Below are 23,372 nucleotides of genomic sequence, written 5' to 3'. Positions count from 1 at the left end.
AATCCCCCTCTAGCCCACTGTATCCACTCAAACACCTATTTTGTGCACTGCTTTATACATCCTACCCCACTGTGCAGTCTAAACAGGCTGCAGAAGCAAAGCTTTTACTGGTGATATGGCACTGTCCACTAGAGTGGCCCCTCAGCTGAGATGCTGGCCACTTGCTGGGGGTGCTGAGCTCCCCGTGGTGGTGATGACTCAAGAAGCACATGTCCATAGTCACTGTTCCTGGGGCTTTAACTTCTCCAAAGGTCTGCTGGATCGGGTAGAGGCAAACTTCTTTAAGGCATCACTAGGACCCTAGTGATTTTTTTTTTGGGGGGGGGTCCTTCCCTTGTCTACAATTTCCTGAGCTCAAAACCACTTGCCAAACTTTAAATGCTCAGTGCTGAGGCTGCTGGGTAACTATTAGGGGGTGTCAGTGGAGGGGAGAGCAAGGCTGTTCTCTGCCCAGGCAGAGACTCTGCTGCCATGAATAGGAAATCGGGAGCTCCAGGGAGAAAGTCAGCACTTTCCATTCTAGAGAGGAACAAAATGTCCCAGGGGTGACCTTTCTTATGGGGAAAACAATCCTACCTCCAGGTAGACAGGGAGAGGCTTTGACTGGAGGGAGTCGGGAGACCCGCACAGCCAGCCTCTCACCAGAAGAGAAGAAAATGAGTCCAGCTGGTGTACTGGAACTCGGGAGCAAAGTGCAGGGAGTGTGGACCAAGAACTTCCTTAACATCAGCCACCAGCAAGCCCAATCTTGAGTTAGCAGCAAGCAAAGGAGCTAAAGTGTGGATGCCACCTCTACAGTCGAAGCCACCCAACATTCACCTTCCCGGGCAGGACAGACAGCCCTTTGTGAAGAGTGCACTCGCTCATGAGTTCATTTGGACAAGACCCTGGGGGTTTAGGGGGAAAGGGGCTGATGGGGGTTTGTGTCTTCACACTCAAGACCCCCGTCGAGGGCTTCCTTGCTTACTTCACCTGTGCCATGAGGGTCAGCCATGAGTCCTGGCTGCAGCCAAGGAGCCTGGTGTGGCCCTGGCATCGGGCAGTGCACGCACTGCCAACACGGGAGCTGGTGCCTGTTACATAAGATCTGTCAGGCTCGGGCCCCTTCTCCCTTCCCCAAGGGGGCACTGCCCGGCCTGTAGCCCCAGCATCACTCCGGAATGGCTACTTCGTTGGAGGGAGCCGGTGCTTGGTATGCTGCGCCGGGGAGGGCTGCAAAAAAGAGGGAAGATGCCCTCTTTCACCTGTCTGCAAGTCCTGTAGCCCTTCACGGGGTCACAGGACCCCTGTCACCAACCCTTTAGGGCGGGAGCCCTTTGGGGCCGGTGAGGGGAGGTGGCCCCCGTCCCAGCCGCCTGTCTTGAGCAGGTGCTGCCGGCCCCTTGGAGGAGTCACCCCAGCAGAGGCCAGTTGCCCGGCCCCTCCCGTGCGACACAGCCAGTCAAGGTTACGTTTTCCTGCACCTGTCCTGATAGGTGCCCGGAACCAGAGAGCCCCAGTGCCACCAGGTGGCGGGGTCACGGGGTGAGAGGGGGTAGGGGGCTGGGGGGGGGAGGTAAAGCGGGTGGGAGCTCAGCAGGGGAGGGGGCCGCGAGTAAGCGTGAGATCACCTGGGGAGGGGGCATCCCCTGCGGGGGGGGCTTGGGCTGGGGGGGGCTGGGAAGAACCCGGGCCCCCCCGCGCGCTGTCGGTCGCGGCGGGTGAGGGGGGCGTCCCCGGGAGGCCACGGAACCCCCAGCCCTGGGCGGGGGGGGGGCGGTCCCGGGAGAGGGCCCCGCATACCTTGGCTTTGTTGAGCAGGAGCCCCACGAAGGTAGAGAGCAGCAGGGAAGGGGAGAGCGGCGAGCGCGGCCGCAGCTCCTTGGCGAGGGTGGGGAAGGGGGCAGCGGGGGGCTCCTCGGGCAGGGTCACGGTGTAGGAGGTGCGCATGCTGGGGGCGGGCGGCGGGCTCAGCCCCTCGCCTAACGTCGACCCAAGGGGCGCGGGGGAGCACCGCGCGGTGCCGCGGCCCGGGGACGCCCAGGCCGGCGAGGCTGCCACAGGCCACAGTCCGCGGCGCTCGGCAGTAACCGCTCCGCCCGGCAGATCGCGCGCAGCTCAGCCTCAACCTCCCCGGCGCGCGTCGCCAACCGCCCGGCACCGGCTCTCAGGCTCCGGCGGACTGGCTGCCCCTCCGGCGCCGCAGGTTCTGCGACGTCAGCGTCGGGGCGGGGTCACGGCGAGACCACGCCCCTCACAGGACACGCCCCCGCCGCCAGTGGCACGCGGATCCGAGCGAGGCCGTAGCCCCGCCCCCCGCCTCGTGCGGGCCCACCCCCAGCCCGGACCTCCGCGCCCCCGAGACCCGGTCCTGGCAGGCTCTCCCGGCCGGGCCACCTCAGGCCAGCTCAGGCCTACCTGGGCCCTCAGCCTCAGGGAGGGCAGGAAGGGAGCTTGGAGAGGACGCGCGTCCCCAGGACCAGGTGTCAGCCGGGTGAGCTTCCCCTCCCGGCAGCAAACAGGTCCTCCCTCACTCCGGGGGCTTCTGCAGCCATTTTGAGAGCCCCCGCGGAAGACACGGTTCTCTCTCTCTTCAGGGAAAAGTGCACACACACTCATTTCTGACCAGCATTCAGGCCGGCTCGGAGGCCCCGCATGGCCACAGTGGGCGAGGCGAAGGAGCCGGGCCGAGCATTAGCCAGAGAGTGCTTTGCTTTCATAAGGTGCCACAGGTCACTGTCCTGCCCTGCCCCTGAGAAGGACCATTTTATGACCTCTGTTTTACTAGCTCCAGCTCTGGCAGAATCTCACCTCTTTCCATTAGCTTTGGGGAGGTGGAGAGGAAGTAACAGTGGTGGGGGACTAGGGGCTCAGGTGCTAAGGGTCGGGGTGCCCTGCTCAGACCCTAAACCCCTAGTGCTGGCAGGCCAGAGGTCCCTGAGCCTCATTTCTGAGGCTCCAACCCCGCTCACCTATCAGGGACCCACACAGAATCTGCCTAGAGAAAGTATCTTGTTTGGAGCCTGCAGGCTATTTTTAGCCAGTATTTTTAGCATTTAAAAATACTCGAGAGGCAGCAGTGTGTGCTGTTACTCATCTGTGGCCTCCTTCTGTTCCTGCTGGCGTGCCCAGCTCTGAATGCACACGTACTGCACACACGACCACAGCCACATGGGCATGTGCCCGGGACACACGGGTGGCTGTACCCTTGGCCACCCACGGACAGCAGTTTTATGCTGGGGTGGGGGGAGTCCAGATGGTTTACTCCTCATCTTTTTTGGTGCCAGTAGCAGCGGTGAGCAGAGGGGGTGGGAACTGTGGGGGCCTGGTGACAGTGATGGCGCCTGTGTTGGAAGGGTGTCACTGTCCTCACCCAGTGACAAAACCTGGAGCCTGAACAAATTGCAGCAACTCTTTCTCTTCAGGCTTCCTTCTTTCTAGCCACTCCCTTTCCAGCCAATTCTGTCGTCAGCCATGCTTTTGTGTCTGATCATGTCACTCTTCTGTCCTGGAAACACCTAGAGCACCTGGCTCTAACATCCTGTCCAGAAGTTGCAGGTGACCCTGTCTGTGAGTCTGTTTGTCCCTAGGCTTTGTCTGTTGTCATCACTGTCACTCTTCTCTGACCCCTTCTGCCTACCAACTAGCTTTCATTTCTCTGCTTCGGAACTTACTTTCTCTCACTTCAAAAGCACAGGGGGCCAGGGGATGTTGCTTAGTGGTAAAGCATATACTTCACATGTATGAGGCCATGGAGACCAATCCCTGGCACCACAAACAAAACAGAAAACAAAACCAGCCACTGACTGGGTCCTAATTAAGTGCCAGGAACAGCCAAAGTGCTTTAAATACACTATCTCAGTTAACTTTCATAAGAACACAATGACATAGTGACTATTCTATTTTCTACAGGGTAAGCCTTAAGCCCTGAGAGGTGAATGGTAAGTGACTTGGCAGGACCACAAAGCAAGTCGCTAGCATCCCAGTGACTAGCACAGTGTGGGCCTTGGAACCCAGACCTGTCTTACAGCAAAGCCCAAGCCTTTCACAACAACTAGAAAATTCTGCAATGCTGTTCCCATTCCCTGCCAATTACTTGCTCTCAAAACTCACATTTTCTACAAAACCTTCTCTGATGAACTTTACCCATCGAAACACCATCACTGCATATTCTCAGCCTATTAGCTTTCAGTTTACACTGAATTAGTTTATCTTAATATATTTATCTCTGTTTTATAAAAGTCTCTAAGACACTTGTAAATGGTCTCAATGGTGTGCAGTTTGTGCTGACTGAACCAGCACACTGAAAGCTCCTCGAGGCATGGTTTATGGGTTCTCTTAGTGGGTGCTTAATAAACAGAATGGGCAGGCCTTCTGGAAGCCTGTGAGGCCCAGAAGGTAAAGGTGGTTTTTGCATGTGGAATCAGTGTGCATGGCCCAGTGGCCTCGTTCTGCCAGCATTCTCTCCTGCTTTCTTGGGATAGGGGAGGTCAGGAGCATTGCTGGGTACCTGGGAGGCCCCAGTGGGGAAGCTCCTGCCTGAGAGCTCTTTGAGCAGTCTAGGGTGAGGGGGAGATTATGCACAGTGCTGGCCTTGTCAAGCAGGTCTGATGGCTGTGGGACACACGAACAAACAGCTGTGGCTTCCTCAGGAGCCCAGTCCCCAGAGACCCTTACTCAGGGCCAGCCTTTGAAGTGGGGTGGGCAAAGGATTCAGGTCTGGTTCTGTCAGTGTCTCACATGCCCTGAGTTGATCTGAACAGGCCTAGTTTTGTGGCTTGAGCCTGGTGTTCCTCTGAGCCCATTTCTCGTGTGGTATAAATAGTTTCCTTTACCTCAAGTCCTTCCTGGCATGGATGGAGTAGCACTAACCAAAAATGAGGGTTCGTTCAGTGTGTGGGGGGGAGGGGGGAAGATACTGAGTACCCTGCTTCCTCAGATCTCAGTGAGCATCTTGGTCCTCAATTTACAGATACTGCTTAGGTCTGTGACAGACTTATGGCCTGACTGGCAGACCATGTCAAGGGTGGGACTGTCTCACAGTCTGTAGGAAGCTCTGTTCCCAGCACTACTTGCTCAGGTCCCAAGAGGATGAAAGCATGCACTCCTTTTAGCCCCAGGGCAGGCTGGTCTGAACCGGCTGGATTCCAGAGGCCCACACACTTGCCTCTTGCTCACACCTCTGTCCAGGGTGCCACTTTTGCATATGCATTGGGGTGAGAGGGTGCAGGGGGCCACGTGTGCCAAGCCAGGCTCTGAACATAATGTTCACTTTAGCACTTGCCACCGGCCCGTGGAATGGCTCCCCCAGGGGCAGGGAACATTTCGCTAGGCTTGGATTAACTTCTATATTTCTGAGCCCCAACCCAGCACCAGGTTAACCCAGGGAGACATCCTGGAGCAGCGGTGGAGGGAGGGAGCAGGGGACTGGGCAATGATTGAGAAACAGCCACCAACAGCACTCAAGCCACCAACCCAACCCAACCCAACCAGGTTTCTGCCCACAGTTGGACTTTTAAGAGATGGAAACCTGGGTGTCTTGCTGATCTGAGCCACAAAGCACAAACCAACAGCACTCTTCTCAGCTGCTAGTACTGGGGCTTGTCATGGGGCCCCTGTGACTGTAAGTCTCTGAGTAGCCCCCTGGGCTATTAATAGTTTCAAATCCATTACAAGACCAGCCTCCTCAGGGTGGCTGGACATACAGACAGCAGGGATGCAACTGAGCAAAGTTGGGTAAATAGCCAGCAAGGGACAGATAGAATAGGTCACATTTCTTACCCAGGACTTGCAGGAAGCCCCTACCATCCTTCAATTGTTTTCTTTGGAGTAACCCCTGCTCACTGAGGGGCAGCAGTCAGACAGTTCAAAGTCCCACCCAAGAGAAAAAAAGATCACGTGGCCTATATTTATATAATCTCCCTGTCACTGAACAGCTGGAACCTGGGGCTTTGAGTGATGAGTCAGCAGCCCCAGTGGCAAACAGGACTTAGGTGCTTTAGGGTCCCAGACTGTCTGCTCCTACAAACAGGCTGCAGAGCAGGGGGCAAAGGCATGGAAGAGATGGATGGCTGGGGCAGGGGGGGGGGGAGGCCTGAGCTTCAGTCCTTGGCTGCAGCTGAGTGGCAGGTGCCCAGCCTGGTGACTACGTTCTGGAAGGCCCTGGGCCAATCCTGGCTCTTGTTGGGGAGAGGGAAGGTAGCCTGGGCAGGGCCGGCAGAGGTAGGGCTGAGGCTGGTAGGCAGACTGCCAGTGCTGGGGAGGGAGCAGCTGGAGGGGGTGGAGCGGAGGAGGATTAGGATGGATTGTAGGGTTAAAGCTCAGCCTGGCAGGGCTCAGTGGGAACAGCTTGTCCTTCCACAGACCCAGGGAACAGCAGAGGCGGGGCTGAGTGGGGACGTGCCTAGCTTGGGGCATTTGGGCTCCTGGCTTTCTGAAGGGCCAACCAACAACCTGGGCTGCCATCTCTAGGAGAGGTAGTAGGAGTTTTATTTATTTTTTTCCCTTTCTCTTCCCAGCTCTCAATCATCCTGTCTCTCATCTCCAGTCTGTCTACATTTTAAATAGAAGGTGGCACCTTGGGCAGTCATTGTTCTAGCTGAGCTGCAGCCCCTCCCTGCCCCCCACTGGCACTTATGCAAGGATGGGGGTATTCACAATTCACATTTTCCCCATACCTCCCACCAGTGCTTTACTCATCTCAGCTGAGTCTGTGATATGCCAAGTTCATGTGGGCTATCGCTCTTAACGAGGGGAATGATTCTGACTAGAAATCTACCCTCCTTGTGATCTCCCTTGAGGAATGGTGTCTGTGGTCCAAGTCAGCTCACCTGAGAGCACCCAGGATGCCCCAGGGGACACCAAGAAAGCAGCTCACTGGCCCCTGCCTTCGGCTGCACTTGCTCATCTCCGCTCCTGAAGGATAGTCCCCTCCCCACTATCTTCAGCCCTTCCCTGCCTTCATGCTCCTTTTCTCGCCTCTCTGTTTTCCCCAGTGCTTTCTTTTCCCCCATACCTTACCAGGCTAAGATCCCCTTACATCATGATTTGCTCTGAGTCCCATGACATCCCTGTGAAGAGGGCAGGGCATAGTAGGGCTGAGCCTCCCCTTTTATGGCTGGAAGTGTTCTGGGTTCAAGAGGCAAACTGTTCCTTCCAGCGGTCACAGCAGCCCATCCCAGCCTCAGGTGACCTCTCCCTTTCACATCACCTATGACATAATATAGAAAGACACCCAAAGGTACCACACAACAGGCCACCTCCTATATCAGTTCAAGAACTTCTGTCCCTGGGCGGGGGTAGATAGCATAATGGTTATGCAAAGAGATTCTCATGCCTGAGGCTCTGAAGTCCCAGATTCAATCCCTGTACCGCTCTGGTGTTTCTGTGTCTTTATCTCTCTTCATCTCACTCAAAAATAAATAAAATACTTTAAAATATGCAAACAGACGCTCATGCCTGAGGCTCCGAAGTCCCAGGTTCAATCCCCCACACCACCATAAGCCATAGCTGAGCAGTGCGCTGGTGTTTCTCTCTCTCTGTGTGTGTCTCTCTCTATCTCTCTTAAAAATAAAGTCAATTTAAAAAACCTTTAAAATAATAATAATAATAAAGAACTTATCTCTTCCAAGTTAATTGTAACTGTGCCACCAAGAGCAGGGATTACGCCTCACTGTGGCTCATACACAAAGCACTGGAAGGGCTCAAGGAAGACTGACATTTATTGAGTACCTACTATTGTGTCAGGCACTGTGCTCCACAAGCTCTGATTCCTCAGGATAATCTGTGATCACTCTCTTTTTGCAGAGGACACAGGGTCTGAAGTTAAGGAACTACTACTCTGAGGTCATGCTGTTAAGTAAACTGAGCACCATGAAAGAAATGACCAAGAAGGTAAGATCCCCAGGTGAAGAGCTGCAGGAAACCTCAGTAGGAAGAAATGGCCCCAGCCCTTGAGCAGGGCAGCTCTCACTGCAGAGAGATGCTGTCAGCTCCAGGAGGGGAGGATGACAGACTGATCTGTTATGGGCACTTCTCTTCTGGAGTGTGAACTCAGTGAAATGCTAGTTCACTTGTAGGGAGGAACTGGCTACTTAAGCATGATGTGAGTTGTTTCTGGGTAGGAAGGGATGTGAGGGTAGTTGAGAGTACCATGGGGAAGCCTCTCACACTCTGAGATCTTCTTTCAGAACTCCCTTCCCCCTGGTCCTGGTGGTGGGGGGCTTCTACTCTGGGGATGTTTGTGATATGCCTTCAGTGGGAAGGAGATGGAGGCCAAGTGGAGTTTGGCCCACCAGTACAGGAGAAGACCCTGCTCTCTCATGACGGGTGGATGGGGTCTTCTGTTTAACCTGTGGGGAAGTTTTCAAGTCTCAGCATTCTTCAGGGTTACCTGAAGAGCTTGTGCAAAGGGCAGATTCCTGGGCACAGTCCTTAGAAAGTTTGACTAGAGGGAGCAGGGGGTTAGAATTGCTAAGTCCTGCCAGTGATTCTGATGCAGGCAGTCTGCAGACTCCACTGTGAGGAATACTGTGCCACCAAGCACCCTTCTGAACCAAATGGGGAGTCCCTAGATGACCTTTAGGACCCAAGTCCCTTCACTGAGAGTTCTCTTCTGATTACTCCTAACACCACCAGACAGACCCAGGCGGATCTTGTTCCAACCTACGCATGATGCTTATTCCAACCCTAGACAACAAGCTGCTCTCTTCCAGGCCAGTTCTGCCCCCTCCTACTCCTTGTCTACACTAGCCCTCCAGTGTAGCCAGCCTGCCTGTCGGACTCTGAGCTGTTTGGGAGGCATCATCTTGTGTATCTCCCATGGGGCTTTATGCAAGGTCAGGACTCTAAATATCATCAAAGTTGTCCTCTCAAGACCTTTAGTAAGTCATGGGAGCCGGGTGGTAGTGCAGTGGGTTAAGCACGCGAAGCGCAAAGACTGGCTGAAGGATCCCAGTTCGAGCCCCTGGCTCCCTACCTGCAGGGGGGTCGCTTCACAGGTGGTGAAGCAGGTCTGCAGGTGTCTATCTTTCCCTCTCTCTATCCTCCCCATCTCTCTCCATTTCTCTCTGTCCTATCCAACAACGACGACAGCAATAACAACAACTACAACAACAAAAAACAACAAGAGCAACAAAAGGACAAAAATATATAAAAGACCTTTAGTCATGACAAGCTTTGAGTTCTGTGAACTAAAGCCCTGTTCCCTGCTCCATCTGTCTGGACAAGCCCCTAAACAGCACTTCTTGCTGTGACACAATTTTTTTTTTTATTGATGGGAAATATAGGAGAGAGAGAAAGAGCCAAACACTACTCTGGTACACGTGCCGTCAAGGATTGAACTCAGGACCTCATGCTTGAGAGAGTCCAATGCTTTATGTCCTACACCACCTCCCGGACCACATAGACTTAACGTTCCCAAAAGGCATGTGTTTTTTGAGCAGGGGGAGGTATACAAGGTATTGAAGGAGAAATGACACTCAATTCTGCCCATATGCTTGCTTGTCTGTCTGTCTGTCCATTCACCTATCCATCCATTCACCCATATGTCCATACACCTATCAATTCTCTACTCACCTATTGGCTCATCAGTCTGTCTACTTGTCCATCCATCCATGTAGTCAGCAGGTCAGCTGAGCTCTGTGCTGTGCTAGGCACTTGGTGAATGATCTGGAGCTAAGAGTTCTTTCCCTCCCTCTACACACTTGCCACCTAGTGGATATACTGACAACTACAGAAAAGACAGAATGTGCCCCAAGGGACATCTGTTCAGGAATTTACACCAGCCCTTGCTCAGTCTCCAGCAGAGCCTCTTCCTTTATTCCAGCTCAGCCAGGGCTCAAATCTGAAGGTATTTAATTGTCTAAATTCCCTGATAAAAAAAATATCCACCATTATCTTCAAAGATAAGTACTATTCTCCAGACACCTGGACCTGAACCAACCAGAGCCAAGCAGAGGAGATGCTGACTCCTCCTCCCCTGCTGTCTCAGGCCCAGGGTCAAGTCAGATATAAAAGCCTTCACAGAAGGAGGGATGCAGCCAGAACAAGGAGGCCCCTCTTACCACAGGGAACACTGGTGGTCTGGGGGTCTCAGCAGCTAGTCCAGGGCGGGGCAGGGCCTGCAGGGAGCACTGGCATGGTGTGTGGAAGAGGAGGGGGTAAGAACTGTAGTGTGTGAGGGGATAGCTGGGCATTTCCGGGAGCACTGCTGGGCAGACGTCGAGGGCACAGGTCCTGAAGTGGGGTCCCTAGGGAGAGTGGAAAAACCCTTAGCCATGCTCCAAACTACAAGGGCACCAGCTGTGCTGAGGTAACTCCCCTGACTTGTCTCCACACCTGCCACAGGAACAGCTGCCATAAGCTTTGAGAAGAAAACCACTGCCTTCCATCATCAGGCGAGTTGGGAGTTCTTCCCTCCTCCGCCTCAGACTTCTCTGTCCATGGCTGCTGCCTCTCCAGCCCATTACCCAGTCCCCGGAGGGCAAACTCACCATGGTATCTCGCCCTGGGGAGCTCGAACGGCTGGGCCCGGGGCCCTGACTCTTGCCTTTATCCCACAGAGTGTATCGGCCACTCGGTCGGTAGGTGGGGCTGAGGACTTCAGGGACTCGTGAGGGAGGGGCCTGGCTGAGCACCTGTGGGGTGCTGCCCCTGCGACCATAGTTCTCCAGGTAGTCGGTCAGGTAGTCGGAGCGGCTAGCTGCAGCTGCCTGGTAGAAGCCCTGCAGGGCACACAGCTCCTTGCGTGTACGGGCCAGCATGGGGCTGCGGCCCAGGTTCCCAGGGTCTATCCGGTAGCAATCTGAAGTCCGGAGGCTGGAGAAATCCCGGGCCAGGTCTGATTGACTGCTGGACTTCTTCTGGGTCAGGCTCACCACCTGGTCACGGACATTCCCGGACAGGTAGCTGGGGGAGCTGCTGGCCACTCCGTAAGGGAATCCACTGCCCCCGCTGAGTCCGCTGCCCAAAGGCCGCTCTGTGCATCGAGTCTGGCTCTCTGCCCGCCTACCACCCCCAGTGATGTCAGTTCTCAGCAGGGGGCGGCCCCGGTCATAGTCCAGGATGGAGGAGGGTCCATAGGTGCGGGGACGGGTGAGGAAGCTGGCTGGGGGGGCCGGCTTGAAACCGAGCTTCTCCTTCTCCAGGAAGGAGGCGGCCAGGTTGGCCCCATAGGAAGAGGGAGTGTAGGTACCGTAGCCTGATTTGGCGTAGGGGGCATCTGTGTAGCGGGTTGAGTCTGTATAGCGCTTCAGGGTTGAGGAGAGCTGGGACATCCTTCAGGACAGCACTCAGTGGGGACTGGGAGCCTCATGGGCTACAAGACAAGGAAAGCAATTGTCAGAGGGCCCCACTGGTTCCAGGCTCCCATTGCTCTTGCCTTCTACTCCCGGCTTGCTAGGACCTTAGATAATAGCCAGGGACTGCACCATCCCCTTCCACAACAGGCCAGCCCGCCACTGAGAAACACACCTGTGCATATAGACAGACACACTGCACAGCTTGCACCTGAGTGTGCATTCTCCCATTCATTTCTACCTCATGAGATCACAAGAAAGGTAGACCATCAGGACACTGTTCTCAGCTCATCCTAGTTGTTCTGGGACCACCTCTGTAGTTGTCCTACCCCTCACCCCCGCTCCAGTCACACATTAGGCATTCCAACTCAAATCCCACCTGTTTCTTCTCTCCCACTTCTGCAGAAACTCCCAAGTTGGGGGATGCCACTGCCTTCACCCTCTCAATTGGGAATGTCAGATGTTCCAAGATCTAAGATCTATCTCCCCTCCTTTCTGACTTAAGAACCCATGCACGGTCTGAGCTGCAAAGACCGGAGGGTCATTTAGTTAGATTGGGCAGGGGAGTGAGGACGTTATGAGATAGTGGGCTGATGTAGGCAGCAGTGAGAATGTGGCTGGGAGGCTTGAACTCAGACTCTGAACTCCACTCCAGAGTCCTTCCCTGCGGCAGCCACCTTCTCTACTAGACTAAGCCTTCTGCTCTAAGTGGAGTCAAGGCCCTGTGACCTCCACCCTAAACCACCAGTGGTGATAATGACTTGTGCAAAGGGGCCCTCTAGAGGCTGAAATCCTACATTGTTGATACACTCCCAGAACAGCCAAATCCTTGCCCTGCTGAACCCTTTGTTGTAACTGAGGTGGGTCTCTCATAGGAACACAGAGTCTTTGAATCAGGGAGTTTTGAGGGACCTCAGATGCCATCCATTCGATGGCCTGCAGGTGGGAGAAGGGATTCTGATTTTCCCAGGGACACATAAGCAGCAAAACTGTTTCCCCACTGTACAGAAATGGAGCCTTTGAGATATCTAGCTCAGTGCTTTTTCCACTTACCCTGATCCCCTCTTCCTCATCAAATTTAGGCTCACTTAGGGACTCCCAGAGTCCCACCATCACTCTGAACAAGCAGGCTTGGTATGCAGTGGAGCTGGAGGGCATTTGTGCCTTAGATGGGGGGGGGGAGTGTGGGGGGCAAGGCTCTTTTCCTTGAGGATCACCAGGGGTTCTGGAGGACTTGGCCAAGGCGGGGGTGGGAGGTAGAGCCATCCAGGGCTCTCAGAGTAGGGTGCGCAGGGGCTGGTTCTGACTCGCCTTGTGACTAGCTGGGTGATTTTCCACTAGCCATTTAACTTCTCTGAGCCCCAATTTCTTCACCTGTCAAATGCATATAATCATCATCATTATGGCCCCTACCTCATGGGGTGGTTTCAAGGAATAGTTGTGATAATAACATGTGGAAGCTCTCCACAGTGACAGTGGTGATTATCTTCTCTCCAGCCCCTGCCAAGCAGTCCAGCTCCTCCCTTGGGAGGCCTATAATAATGTCAGGGCTGGTCGTCTCTTGGCCTGGCTGGCCTCTGACCTCAGCCCTGGGCGCCAGGCTTCTCCTTTCTACCCACACCCCCTAGTGAGGCAAGCAGATGAATAGGTAGTGGGAAGAATCTAGCAGATACTGACCTGGACAGCCTACAACATGCCTGAGGCCAGCAACCCAGCCCAGTTGGGCAGAGAGGGTCTGGTACCAAAGCCCAAGTGGTGAGGGCTTAGTAGTGAGTAGCAGAAACTTGTTCCATGCAAGGCTTGGGTTTGGGGAGGGATGGGAACAGGCAGCCTCTTCCATGTGAACTCCAGAAAAGAACCTCTAGACCCTCCACAGACCTCCAGCAAGTTTCAGTCCAGACTGGCATTGGAAAGACCTGGCCCATATTTCCTATCCACCTGCCCACCCTGGGCCTGGCAGCCCCTGCCCTCATCTGTACTCATTTGCCCACTGTGCCTTCACCTCCAGCGCAACTTTTACCCCTTTCTAGGAAAAGGTACTGCAGGATTTGGGAGAAATGACAAGCTTCCCTCCCGTCTGCTTAGTTTGTGGGGGACGTAGAGAAAGAAGAGAGTGGAGATTGAGAGAGACCAGAGAGAGACAGACAGACAGGCAGGCAGCGTGGAGCGGGGGATGGTTCTCACACTGGAGAACTCTATCAATAATGCAAAGTCTAAGAGACTCCAAGTCTCAGGAGCCTGGCTCTGGGACATGCCCAGCCAATCAGATATGCACCCCCGCCAACCCACCCCCGTCCATGCATGAGCTCATGGCTTCTCCGCGGACTCTCCCTCTTTACCTCACGAGGGCTCCCAGGGCATTGGCATTTTGCAGGCTGTGTCCCAAGCTTGTGACCTCTGATAGCCCTGCCAATGACGCAGAAGTACTGGGACCACATGAGGCACAACAGACACTGCCTTTGGTTGGCCCACAAGCAGCCCTGGGAAGGGTGGGGACCTGGAGGCGGAGCTACACCTTGACTCCCCTCCTTCCCCAATCCCAGGAGACTTCCTAATCCTGCTCCCTGCCCAGTCTAGCAGCTGGCAGACCACCCCTCCATGCAGTGAGGGAGGGGGGCTGCAGTCCCTAACAGTCCCCTGGAAGCTGCTTCCCAGCAGTGATAGCTGACTGACAGTGCCCGTGGTTGGGGATGGGGTCCCTATTGGGGCTGAGGCTCTCTCCTTCCCCCTCCCCCAGCCAAAGTCCCCGCACCTTCCAGGTGAGCACACAGCTTGGGGTGGTGCCTGCTGGTGTTCCCTGGCACAGCTGTCTCTAGCAGTGGCTCTCCAGCTGGACAGCAGGGCTGGCCCCTCCATATAAACTTGCTGCGCAAGACAGGGACTGGACGTTCACTCACATGGCCACGAGTCTCCCTGTTGCCACAGGAACAGCCTGAACTGAAAGGGCCTTTCATGGGGCAAGGGGAGGCCAGCTGATTGGCTAGCATCCCCCCTCCCAGCCCAGTGTGGGGCCTAGCTCCCTGGCTCTGTTCGGTTTCCCTGGAGCTGGCAAGTACAGGCATGTGGCTCCTGGCGGGGCCTCCCCAGCTGCTCCCCATCTTGGCCAGCCCATCTGCCCCACTCTCCTCTGTGCCACAAGCACAGAGCTGCCCAACTCTGCCCTGCTGGTGTCCCTCACTTTACTCAAGGGCCCCCTTGGGAGGCTTAGTCACATTCCTCTGAATCCTGTGTTCAGCTGCCTGAAAGGCCCTGTGAAGCAGGAGGCTGTCACCTGCCCGGCAGTACTGACTCCTCTGGACCAGACACCCTCAGGCACCCTCTCTCCTGGCCTGGCCTCTTCTGAGAGCACTGCACAGTTCCTGCTGGTCTCAGTGCTCTCCACAGCATAACGCTTTTTTTTTTTTTTTTTAAATCACTGGTAGGGCTTTGCATGCAGCTGAGAGGATACACTGCTAAGATCTACCCCAGTCAGCCGTTCCATTCTCTTGTTTTAGAGACAGGGTGAGAGGAAAGAGAAGGAGAGGCAAAAAGACAGGAAAGATACCACAGCACTACTCCACCATTCATGGAGCTTCTCAGTGCCATTAATGGTGATCCCATGTGGTGCCTGATCTCTAACAGAGAGTGTTCCAGGCTTAACACTGCTCTACCGGGCGAGCTATCCCTGGGTTCTGTCTGAAGCTTTAATTCTTCTGGAAGTCTAAATACCTCAAACTTATGAATACCATTGGACAGTTTCATTACTCATACTAAATAAAAATTAGCACAAAAATGTTTGTTCAGAATTCAAAAAAATAAATTGACAAGAAGTGTAAATAATGAAACTTTCAAATGGAGCACTTAACATTCACATTTCTGAAATTACTAAAGCTTGAAACTGCACGAAGACTTCAGGAACATGACGTCTTCATTTAACTCCCCTGGTTGCCCTCGGCAGCAGTGCTGTTAACACGACCACTTGCAGATGAGGAAGCCAGAGTGAGTGGAAGCAGTGTTCAAATCCACACTAGTCACCTGAGCTGGCATGGGCGAGACCTGTGGTGTGGGATGGGGGGGATTCAAGTGCTCATTGTCCAGGCAGCAGAATGGTGTCTGCACACTTCCAGAGAAGCGGCCCCTCTGAGTTTCCACTGCAGGCAAGTGAAAGCCAAGCCTGGTGTAACCTGAGCCCCAGCGCAATACCGATGGGCCAAGAAGGTCCAGGAGCCTCCATTTCATCTGCTGTGCCAAGCTCCTGCATGCCCCCCAGCATCAGCATCTCACCCCACTGGGCCCAGGTATTGGTCCATTCTCCAGTATGGCTCCCGCCAGGCCTACTCTCCAAGGTGCCCAGGCTAGGAGGGTAAACCTATCACCTTGTGTCAGCAATTGTCATTTCCTGTTGCTCATGTGAAGGGTTCCCTAACCTGCCTAGCCAGAGAAGGGACTTGCTCCCCAGGAATCCCAGGCACTCCTGGCCCCCAGGGTAGGGACTAGGAGATGCCCCACATCCCAGCAGCCTCCACAGCCCCTCTCTATGAGGATCTGCTCTGCTCTTTGGAACTAAGGCAGCCAGCTTCAGGGTCTTGCCACTGCTGGGAGAGAAAGCCCCTGGCTGGGTATCCCAGGTGTGCCCCAACATGGCTTGGTCCCCTCCTTCCTGCCCAGGTGGCCAGGACAGGTAAGTGAGGGAGTCCCAGCCAGGTGTGCCAGGTGCTTGGGAACCTCCACAGTGGTGAGCTCAGAGCTTCCCAAAGCCACTCGCTAACCACATTGGAATGAGGACCTGCTGAAGTGCTGACCTTGAGACAGTGCTGGGCTCAGACAGGGCCCTGTCCCCCTGTCTCTACACTTAACCACCCTCATTCCTAGCTGCTTGGGCACTGTTGGGCACAAGCATCAATGTCCAGGTTAAGGGGCACTAGGAAGGGGAGAAGGTGGGCCCAGCACAGGATAGTGCTTACTATCCTGGACCCTCAGTCTTGCTCCCCCACCCACAGCCTGCCACTGGCAGCTCTGTCCCTTGGGCTGGCACCCCATGACCCCACTCAGTTAGTGCCCAGTGATCTTTTATAGCTTGGCAGGGGCCATCAGGGAATTTTGGACCCATCTCTGTCTATCTTGCTCTCAGGAGTTTCCCAAGACTGAAAGAGAGGGATAAAGAGGTAAGAGAAAGAGAGTAGAGATTAGAATCCTGGCTGGCAGAGAACTAGTGGGTGGGCCCAGGCAGTATCTCTACAGAGCAGCTCTTGATTTGGAGTTGGGAGGCTGGGGATCCAGGGCATCTCTAATCTTCCAAAAAAAAAAAAAAAAGACAAAAAGACAAAAGAATGAACTCCTGGGCAGTATTGGGGTCCTTAAGTACTCTTTTCCAGCCACCTCTGTACAGGCACCTAGTGTCCCTCCCTCCCTCCCTCTCCTGTCTTGAGGAGTCCATCTTTCTGCGTTCTGGCCTCCAAGTCTTGGGCATTGCTCACAGCACCCACCAGGCCCTGGGGATGGTCTTCTCGCATGTTCCCCCAGACAGTCCATGGCCTCCGGACAGCTGCCCTGTGAGGCTTAAATTCTGAGGGGACAGCTACTGACCTGTGTCCGGGGACACTGGATGGGACCCGGGGGCTTCTTCCCCAGCAGGGCAGGGAGCACGGTGGAGAGCCCAGAGGAGGCTGGAGTGACTTGGGGCTGGGTAATCCGGAGCTCAGGTTACGCTCTGATATATATAGTATCTTATCTGACCTCACAGAGATGGTTAGCTCCACTTGCTTGCATTCCAAACCCGGGGAGATTTAAAGGGGCAGTGACTGTGGCAGGCAGTTCCTGGAAGGGCTGTCCCTATGGGCCTGTGCCAGGTGAGATCTTTTGGGGACTCATTAAAGGGGCATTCTGAAGTAGAATTGAAGGGGGACTGCAGAGAGAATAGCTGGAAAGAGAGTAAAAGGATGAAGTGGGATTCCAAAAATCTGGAGGAGGTGCCAGTCACAGATTTAGAGAAGAGGAAGAAGCCTCAGTGCTAGTCTGACCGCCCTGCCCCTGAGATGGGCAGACCTAGAAGCAGCAGCTGCCTGGAAAACTGCTCACAAGGGCAGTTAGAGGTAGAATGACCAGCACTCAGGATTTTAGTTTGCACTCTTACAGTGGACTTCAGAGCCAGGCTTGTGTTCTAGTTCATTTCCTTTTTTTCCCTTTACTTTTGGATCTAGGACTTCACTCATGAATGATTTCACTATTCCTAGGCCAACTTTTCAGTTACTTTTACTTCACATAGAAAAGGAGGGAGAGACACCACAACACTAGAACTTCCCCTGGTGCCATGGTATCCCCATTTGGCTCCAGGGCTCAAACCTGGGCCAGTACAATGCCCTACCTACCTACTCCATGAGCTATTTTCCTCTACTTACTGACTCTGAAACACTGAGCAGATCACTTGTCCAGTATAAATAACTGTCCCAACCTTAGTTACTTACTCTGTAATCTGGGAGTAAAACAAAAAATAATAGCCATACTATTTTATTAGCATTGTAAGGATTGACCACAGCACTATTTGTAAAGTTCCTGGCACATAACCATTAGGTACTATTGTATACTATTGTATACTGTCTCTTGCTGTTATAATTAGTAGTGGCATATGTAGTAGCCTCTACCAAGTCAACTCTTCTAGGAAGAAAAGGGGCTCCTGGCCTGAGGCCTTAAGGGCCTTCTTCTTCTTCTTTTTTTTTTTTTTTTAAATATTTACTTATTTATTTTTCCTTTTTGTTGCCCTTTTTATTGTTGTAGTAGTTGTAATTGTTGCTGTTATTGATGTTGTCGTTGTTAGATAGGACAGAGAAATGGAGAGAGGAGGGGAAGACAGAGAGGGGGAGAGAAAGACAGACACCTGCAGACCTGCTTCACCGCTTGTGAAGTGACTCCCCTACAGGTGGGGAGCCTTGGGGCTCAAACTGGGATCCTTGCGCTTCGCGCCACATGCTTTAAACCCGCTGTGCTACCACCTGACTCCCGGGCCTTCTTAACATGGATAACAGCCCAAGGGATTCTGAGCTGGTCTACTTGCCATAACTGGCAAAGGTGAACTAGACTTGCCCTACTCCCATTTGTGCTCCTTTGCCTAGAAAAACAGATCAAGTGCAGCCTACCCTAGGCTACCCAGAGAAAGCCTGTCCACTCTGGAGTGGCTCCACTCTACCTGTTGCTGACGCTGTGTTCAAGATCCCAGGGCCATCAAGCTGGGCCGGACAGGGTCACAGAAGGAACAGGATTCTTAACCTCTCAGTGTGGGTGCTCCCATCTGCTGACAGTCTGTCTCCTATTTCTCCAGGCTTTCCCCTGAGGACTGGGAGGACCTGCGATGAGGCCTCCACCCTCTCTCAGCTGAGGCCACTGACTCAGCTCGGGTCCTGTCATGTTCTTCAGAGGACGCCTTTGTCCCTGGCCCTCATTCCAGTCCTCATTCCAACTCCACTTCGGCATGCAGACAGCATCAAAGGAGTGCGGGTGCCCCAGCCCAGCCCAGCCCAGCCCAGCCAGCTCTCCTCTCCTCTCCTTTTGTCCCCTCCACTTTTTAGGGGGTCTGCCTTGCAGGACCCGGGCAGCATCACTACTATCTCCCACTAGCCTCATTCTAAAAACATCCAGACCAGGAGTGGGGCTCTCAGGAGACAGCTAGATCAGGTGGGCAGGGGGCTTCCCTGGGCCTTTAGGTGTAAATTTACTTGCTTGGGGAGCATCCGGGCGGGTGCAGGCTTCAGGTTTGGGGCTGGTGAGAATTTCAAAGATGCCTCTTTCTGATTTGGGATTGGCAGAATATCTTCCTTTCCACTTAACTCCAGCCCTCCCCCTTGCCTTCTGGCAAACAGCAGAGACAGCCCCCCTGGTGGTGGTGGTGGGTGAGGGCTCAGGGGAGGGAGAAGGAGACCTGCACGCATACATGGGAGGGCTTGTCAGTGGGAGGGTGGGGGGAGTGTTACTTTCAGGCCAGGTAGGGCGCGAGCCAACCCATCGGAGCCACTTTTCCTCAGAACACCGATCAGCACACAGATGGCTCTTCCTGGCACCGGGGCTGTCAGCCGGGAGCCTCCCACCCCCCATACACACATAACTGGCAGCCGCAGCTGGAGCTCCTCCGCGCAGCTGGCGCTCGCCCTACATTTCCAGTGCCCATTTTGCCCCGGGTCGCTGACACCCTACTTTCCGAGCCTCAAACGGCGCTGACCTCTGCACCCTTCACCCCTTCCATCTCCGACAGGTGGCACATACCTGCCTCTTCTCCGAGGATGGACGAGTCGAGCCGGGCACAAGCATGGAGCTGCTGGTGAGTCCCAGCTGGCACTGGCGCGGCGCGGTGAGCAGCAGCTGGCCTCTCTGGCCTCGGCTCCTGCCCGCCTCTCTCCCACCTCCGCCGGGGGCCCGGAAAGGACCTCCCCGGGAAATCGGCGCCACCCAGCGGACAGCTGCCTCATCGCGCTGGGGCCAGAAAAGCCACACCCCGCGTCTCGCGTCACTGAGACGCACCGCGCCTATTGGCTTGTTCCCTTTGTGACGCAATCGGAGCCCCGCCCGGCTATGGTCTCCCGGGTGACGGGTATAAACAGAGCCACGTGGAAGAAAAGCACGTTTGGATAGGGAGTGGAGCTGGAAAGGATGTGGGCTGGCACTTGTCCCCAGCCGGCGACTGAAGGTGGAAGGTCTGGCTTCTGTAATTGTTTCCCTGCTGAACATAGGGGTTGACGAGGTCGATCCATACTCCCAGCTGTCCCAGCCTGCCTCTCTCTTTCCCTAGTGGGGCAGGGTTCTGGGGAAGGGGAGCTCCAGGGCACATTGGTGGGGTCATCTGACCTGGGAAGTCTGGTTGGCATCATGCTAGCATCTGGAACCTGGTGGCTGAAAAGAGTTAACATACAAAGCCAAATTGTTGACTAATCATGAATCTAAAGGCTGGAGTAGTGCAGATGAAGAGTTGGGGAGGGTCTCTGTTCTGTAGATAGCTAGTAGGCATTTCAGTTATATTCCAAAGGGCCTGTGGCTATACTAGTTTTTTTTTTTTCCCTAAGCCTGAAATCTGATGTGCGGGTGTATCCTAGTTATTGTCTGGGGAGATGATGTCATGGCTGGAAAAAGGACCAGAAAGCTGGATCTGGGAAGAGAGTAGCTCCCAAATGTGGGAAAGGTGTGTAAATATTGTTGAGTGTAAACCCCATCTATTTGATTTGATCTGGGGCCCATATTCAGCTTGGGAGCCTATGTGACCTCTGCATCCCTGTAGATCCAACCTTACATTCTGTGGTCATCATTAGGAACATTCCAAGCTGCCCCAATATCAGAACCCACTGAATGCAATTTTTAAAAAGTCTGGTGATAGGTATCTTCTGTCCCATCAGCATTTTAAGTCCTCCTCCACCCTAAAGCACTGTGTCCCCAACATTCTCTCAGCTTCTCCCAACACCTCCTGGACTTTGATTTCACTGGTCTTTTCTCTGTCTCTTTGATGGTTCCTATTCATATCTAAACCCACTCAATGTTGGAGATCTCTAGGATTTGATCCTCACCCCTCCCTGCCTCCCTTTCTCTTTCCTCTCTTTCTTGACAGAGAGGTAGAGGTAGAGAGAAACTGCAGCCCTCAAACTTCTTTCAGTATGGGAGAAGCCAGGCTTGACCCTGGCTGGCACACATGGTAAAGCAGTGCACTATCCAAGTGAGCTATTTTTCTGCCCCCACATATCTTTTAAAAATTTATTAGGAGAGACAGACAGAGACAGAGAGACAGAAAGAGAGAGGCACCCGAGTATTGCTCAAGCATATACAATGCTGGCAAGCTAATTCATGATCTCATCCTTGTAAGTCCAGTGCTTTACCCACTTCTGTGATGCTGCTTTTCTTATTTTTCTCTTTTTTAAAAGAGACAACAGCACTTTAAAAATAGTATTTATTATTAGAGGAAGAGAAATTGAGAGGGGAAGGGTAGATAGGGAGAGAAACAGCCCTGCTTCACCACTTGTGAAACTTTCCCCCTTCAGGTGGGGACAAGGGGGATTTTCATATCATTTCACTTGGTGGTCTCTTCTAATCTTGTGACTAAATAATACCCAGTGAGGAGAATTTAGTTTTTTGTATCTCTAGCCTAGCCTTTCCAAACATGTCCATCCAACCACTTTCTTAAATAGACATCTCAAACTGAAGTTGTATTCAATTAAGTTCCTGACCTCTTTCTGCCCTCAAACCCTGCTCCCCAAATGAAACCCTCCTCAACATCACCTTATATAATGTTAATGTTTAAAACATCCTTCTTGGGGGCTGGCCGGTAATGCAGTGGGTTAAGCACACATGGCAAAGTGCAAGGACCAAGTATACGGATCCCTGTTCAATCCCCTGGCTCCCCACCTGCAGCGGGGGTTGCTTTATAAGTAGTGAAGCAGGTCTGCAGGTGTCTGTCTTTCTCCCTTTCTGTCTTCCCTTCCTCTCAATTTCTCTCTGTCCTATTCGGCAACAACAGCAATAACAACAGTGACAGTAACAAGGGCAACAAAATGGAAAAAATGACCTCCAGAGGCAGTGGATTCATAGTGCAGGCACCGAACCCCAATGATAACCCTAGAGGATAAAAAATCCCTCTAGCTCTCATTCTTACTTTAACTAAATCAACAGAATCCCCCACCTTGGCTCTACATTCAAAATACATGCAGAACACAACTACTTTTTGTCATTTGTCATGTTACTATACTAACCTATGCAGCCACCATCTTCCCCCATATGATTGCAGTGATATCCTATGTGGTCTTCTACTTCTGTTCTCTTTACATGTGTGCTCCACACAGTGGGGCTGTCAGGTTGCAACCAAGGATCCACGTGACGTTAGAAATCATAAATTGAAAGTGTCTCCACTTAATCTTCCTATCACATTCATCGTCTGTGACTTTTCCTTCTAATCACTATCACTTAGCGTCTTGTACCCTTAGTTTCAGTGTGTTGATGGAACTGCCTCTTCATTATTTAATGATTGCCTAAATTTTGGGAGGGTACCTTGTTATGAAATTATGAAATAACTCCCCAAATGCTCACTGAGTTATTTACTGCCTGATTTCTGCTTCCATGACTTCATTAGGTCAGGGATTTCTCTGCTACTTCTAGGCCACTGCTGGACACTTGGATTTTCTGCTACTTCTGGATTTGATTGGTGACAGTGTGACATTGTATAAGATCCCAGCTGCCTCTGAAGCTGACCACATTCTGGAGTCATCTCCTTTTCCTGGGGCCCTTTTTCTTTGCTGAGTCTCTACCCAGCAGGGTGGGCACCCACTGCTGCCAGATCTTGAAAAACTATTAGGAGGGTAAGTTCTAAGGACAGAAGCCACTGATATTTGTGCTTTATTATTGCTTTCTCTGTCTGTTCTGGTGCTTCCAGAGGGAGATGGCTTTACCCAAGATCTTTTCTCTACATCTTGTATGAGTACTATCTACTTGATTGAGGTCTTAAATCATTGGAATTCCAAAGCTAGAAGTAGCTTCTATTTTTCCTCTGACTCTTTGTTTTTGTAGTCATATCCTTTTAATGAAGCACAAACTTTTAATGGGGTGGAGGGGAAGGGAAGCAGCAAACATAAAATTTAAAAAGATCATCTCATTATATTTCTTCCCCCCCCCCAACTCCAGTATCACTGTATTGAGGTTGGTTTACAGGATTTTTGTTGTCACAAGGCTTGTTTCCACATTTCCCCCAGATCATCATACTACTTATATCTAGTAGGGACCCTATCACTTATTTTCTTTTATTCTTTTTAAATCTCCCATCCCACACCCACTACTTTTGTCTTAGCTCAGAGTTTAATTCCTATATTTTTTCTGGTTCGTCAGTATTTTCTCCCCAACCATAAAGGTCAAGTTGCTAAAACAGTAGGAAAATTTGAAGTTGAAGGCCTTGGATGAAAAATAATATGAGGAAGATTGAGTCAACTGTGAAGTAACTGACAAATATTTTATCTTCATTACAGTCAAACACTAGGGCCATAAAAATTTTGCTCACTAGGATAGTGCACTGCTTTGCTTGCTGTTGGTTTGAGCCTGGCCCCTACAGTTTTGGAGGAAACCTTGGTGCTGTGGTCTCTTTCAAATTATCTCTTTCTCTGT

General features: G+C 52.8%; 1 protein-coding gene and 1 long non-coding RNA gene across 8 annotated transcripts; one reads left to right on the top strand and one right to left on the bottom strand.

Moving 5' to 3' along the window:
• Positions 1 to 6: 6 nt before the first annotated feature.
• LOC132536536 (ubiquitin carboxyl-terminal hydrolase 2-like) lies at positions 7 to 19,646 on the bottom strand. Of its 5 annotated transcripts, XM_060184541.1 has the most exons (4): positions 19,509 to 19,646; positions 10,473 to 11,296; positions 10,044 to 10,229; positions 7 to 1,212 (listed from the first exon to the last, which is right to left on the bottom strand). In XM_060184541.1, exons 2-4 carry the CDS (start codon positions 11,253 to 11,255, stop codon positions 1,165 to 1,167), a joined length of 1,017 nt encoding a protein of 338 aa, XP_060040524.1. In that variant the 5' UTR covers positions 11,256 to 11,296; positions 19,509 to 19,646; the 3' UTR covers positions 7 to 1,164. The 5 variants fall into 5 exon arrangements, with proteins under 5 accessions (XP_060040524.1, XP_060040523.1, XP_060040521.1 ...); XM_060184540.1 differs by lacking the exon at positions 7 to 1,212 and having other exon boundaries at positions 9,168 to 10,229; positions 19,513 to 19,633; XM_060184538.1 differs by lacking the exons at positions 7 to 1,212; positions 19,509 to 19,646 and adding an exon at positions 18,439 to 18,574 and having other exon boundaries at positions 9,168 to 10,229.
• Positions 1,322 to 21,938, top strand: LOC132536537 (uncharacterized). Of its 3 annotated transcripts, XR_009548078.1 has the most exons (3): positions 1,322 to 1,524; positions 7,786 to 7,872; positions 19,498 to 21,938. It is a non-coding gene; the product is annotated as an uncharacterized LOC132536537 (long non-coding RNA). The 3 variants fall into 3 exon arrangements; XR_009548077.1 differs by lacking the exon at positions 1,322 to 1,524 and having other exon boundaries at positions 7,546 to 7,872; XR_009548076.1 differs by lacking the exons at positions 1,322 to 1,524; positions 7,786 to 7,872 and adding an exon at positions 18,133 to 18,923.
• The last annotated feature ends 1,434 nt before the right edge of the window (positions 21,939 to 23,372 follow it).

The sequence above is a fragment of the Erinaceus europaeus genome, unplaced genomic scaffold (assembly GCF_950295315.1).
Source record: "Erinaceus europaeus unplaced genomic scaffold, mEriEur2.1 scaffold_709, whole genome shotgun sequence".
Lineage (NCBI taxonomy): Eukaryota > Metazoa > Chordata > Mammalia > Eulipotyphla > Erinaceidae > Erinaceus > Erinaceus europaeus.
The sequence above is the reverse complement of the archived record's forward strand: the minus strand, read 5'-3'. Positions and strand labels throughout refer to the sequence as shown.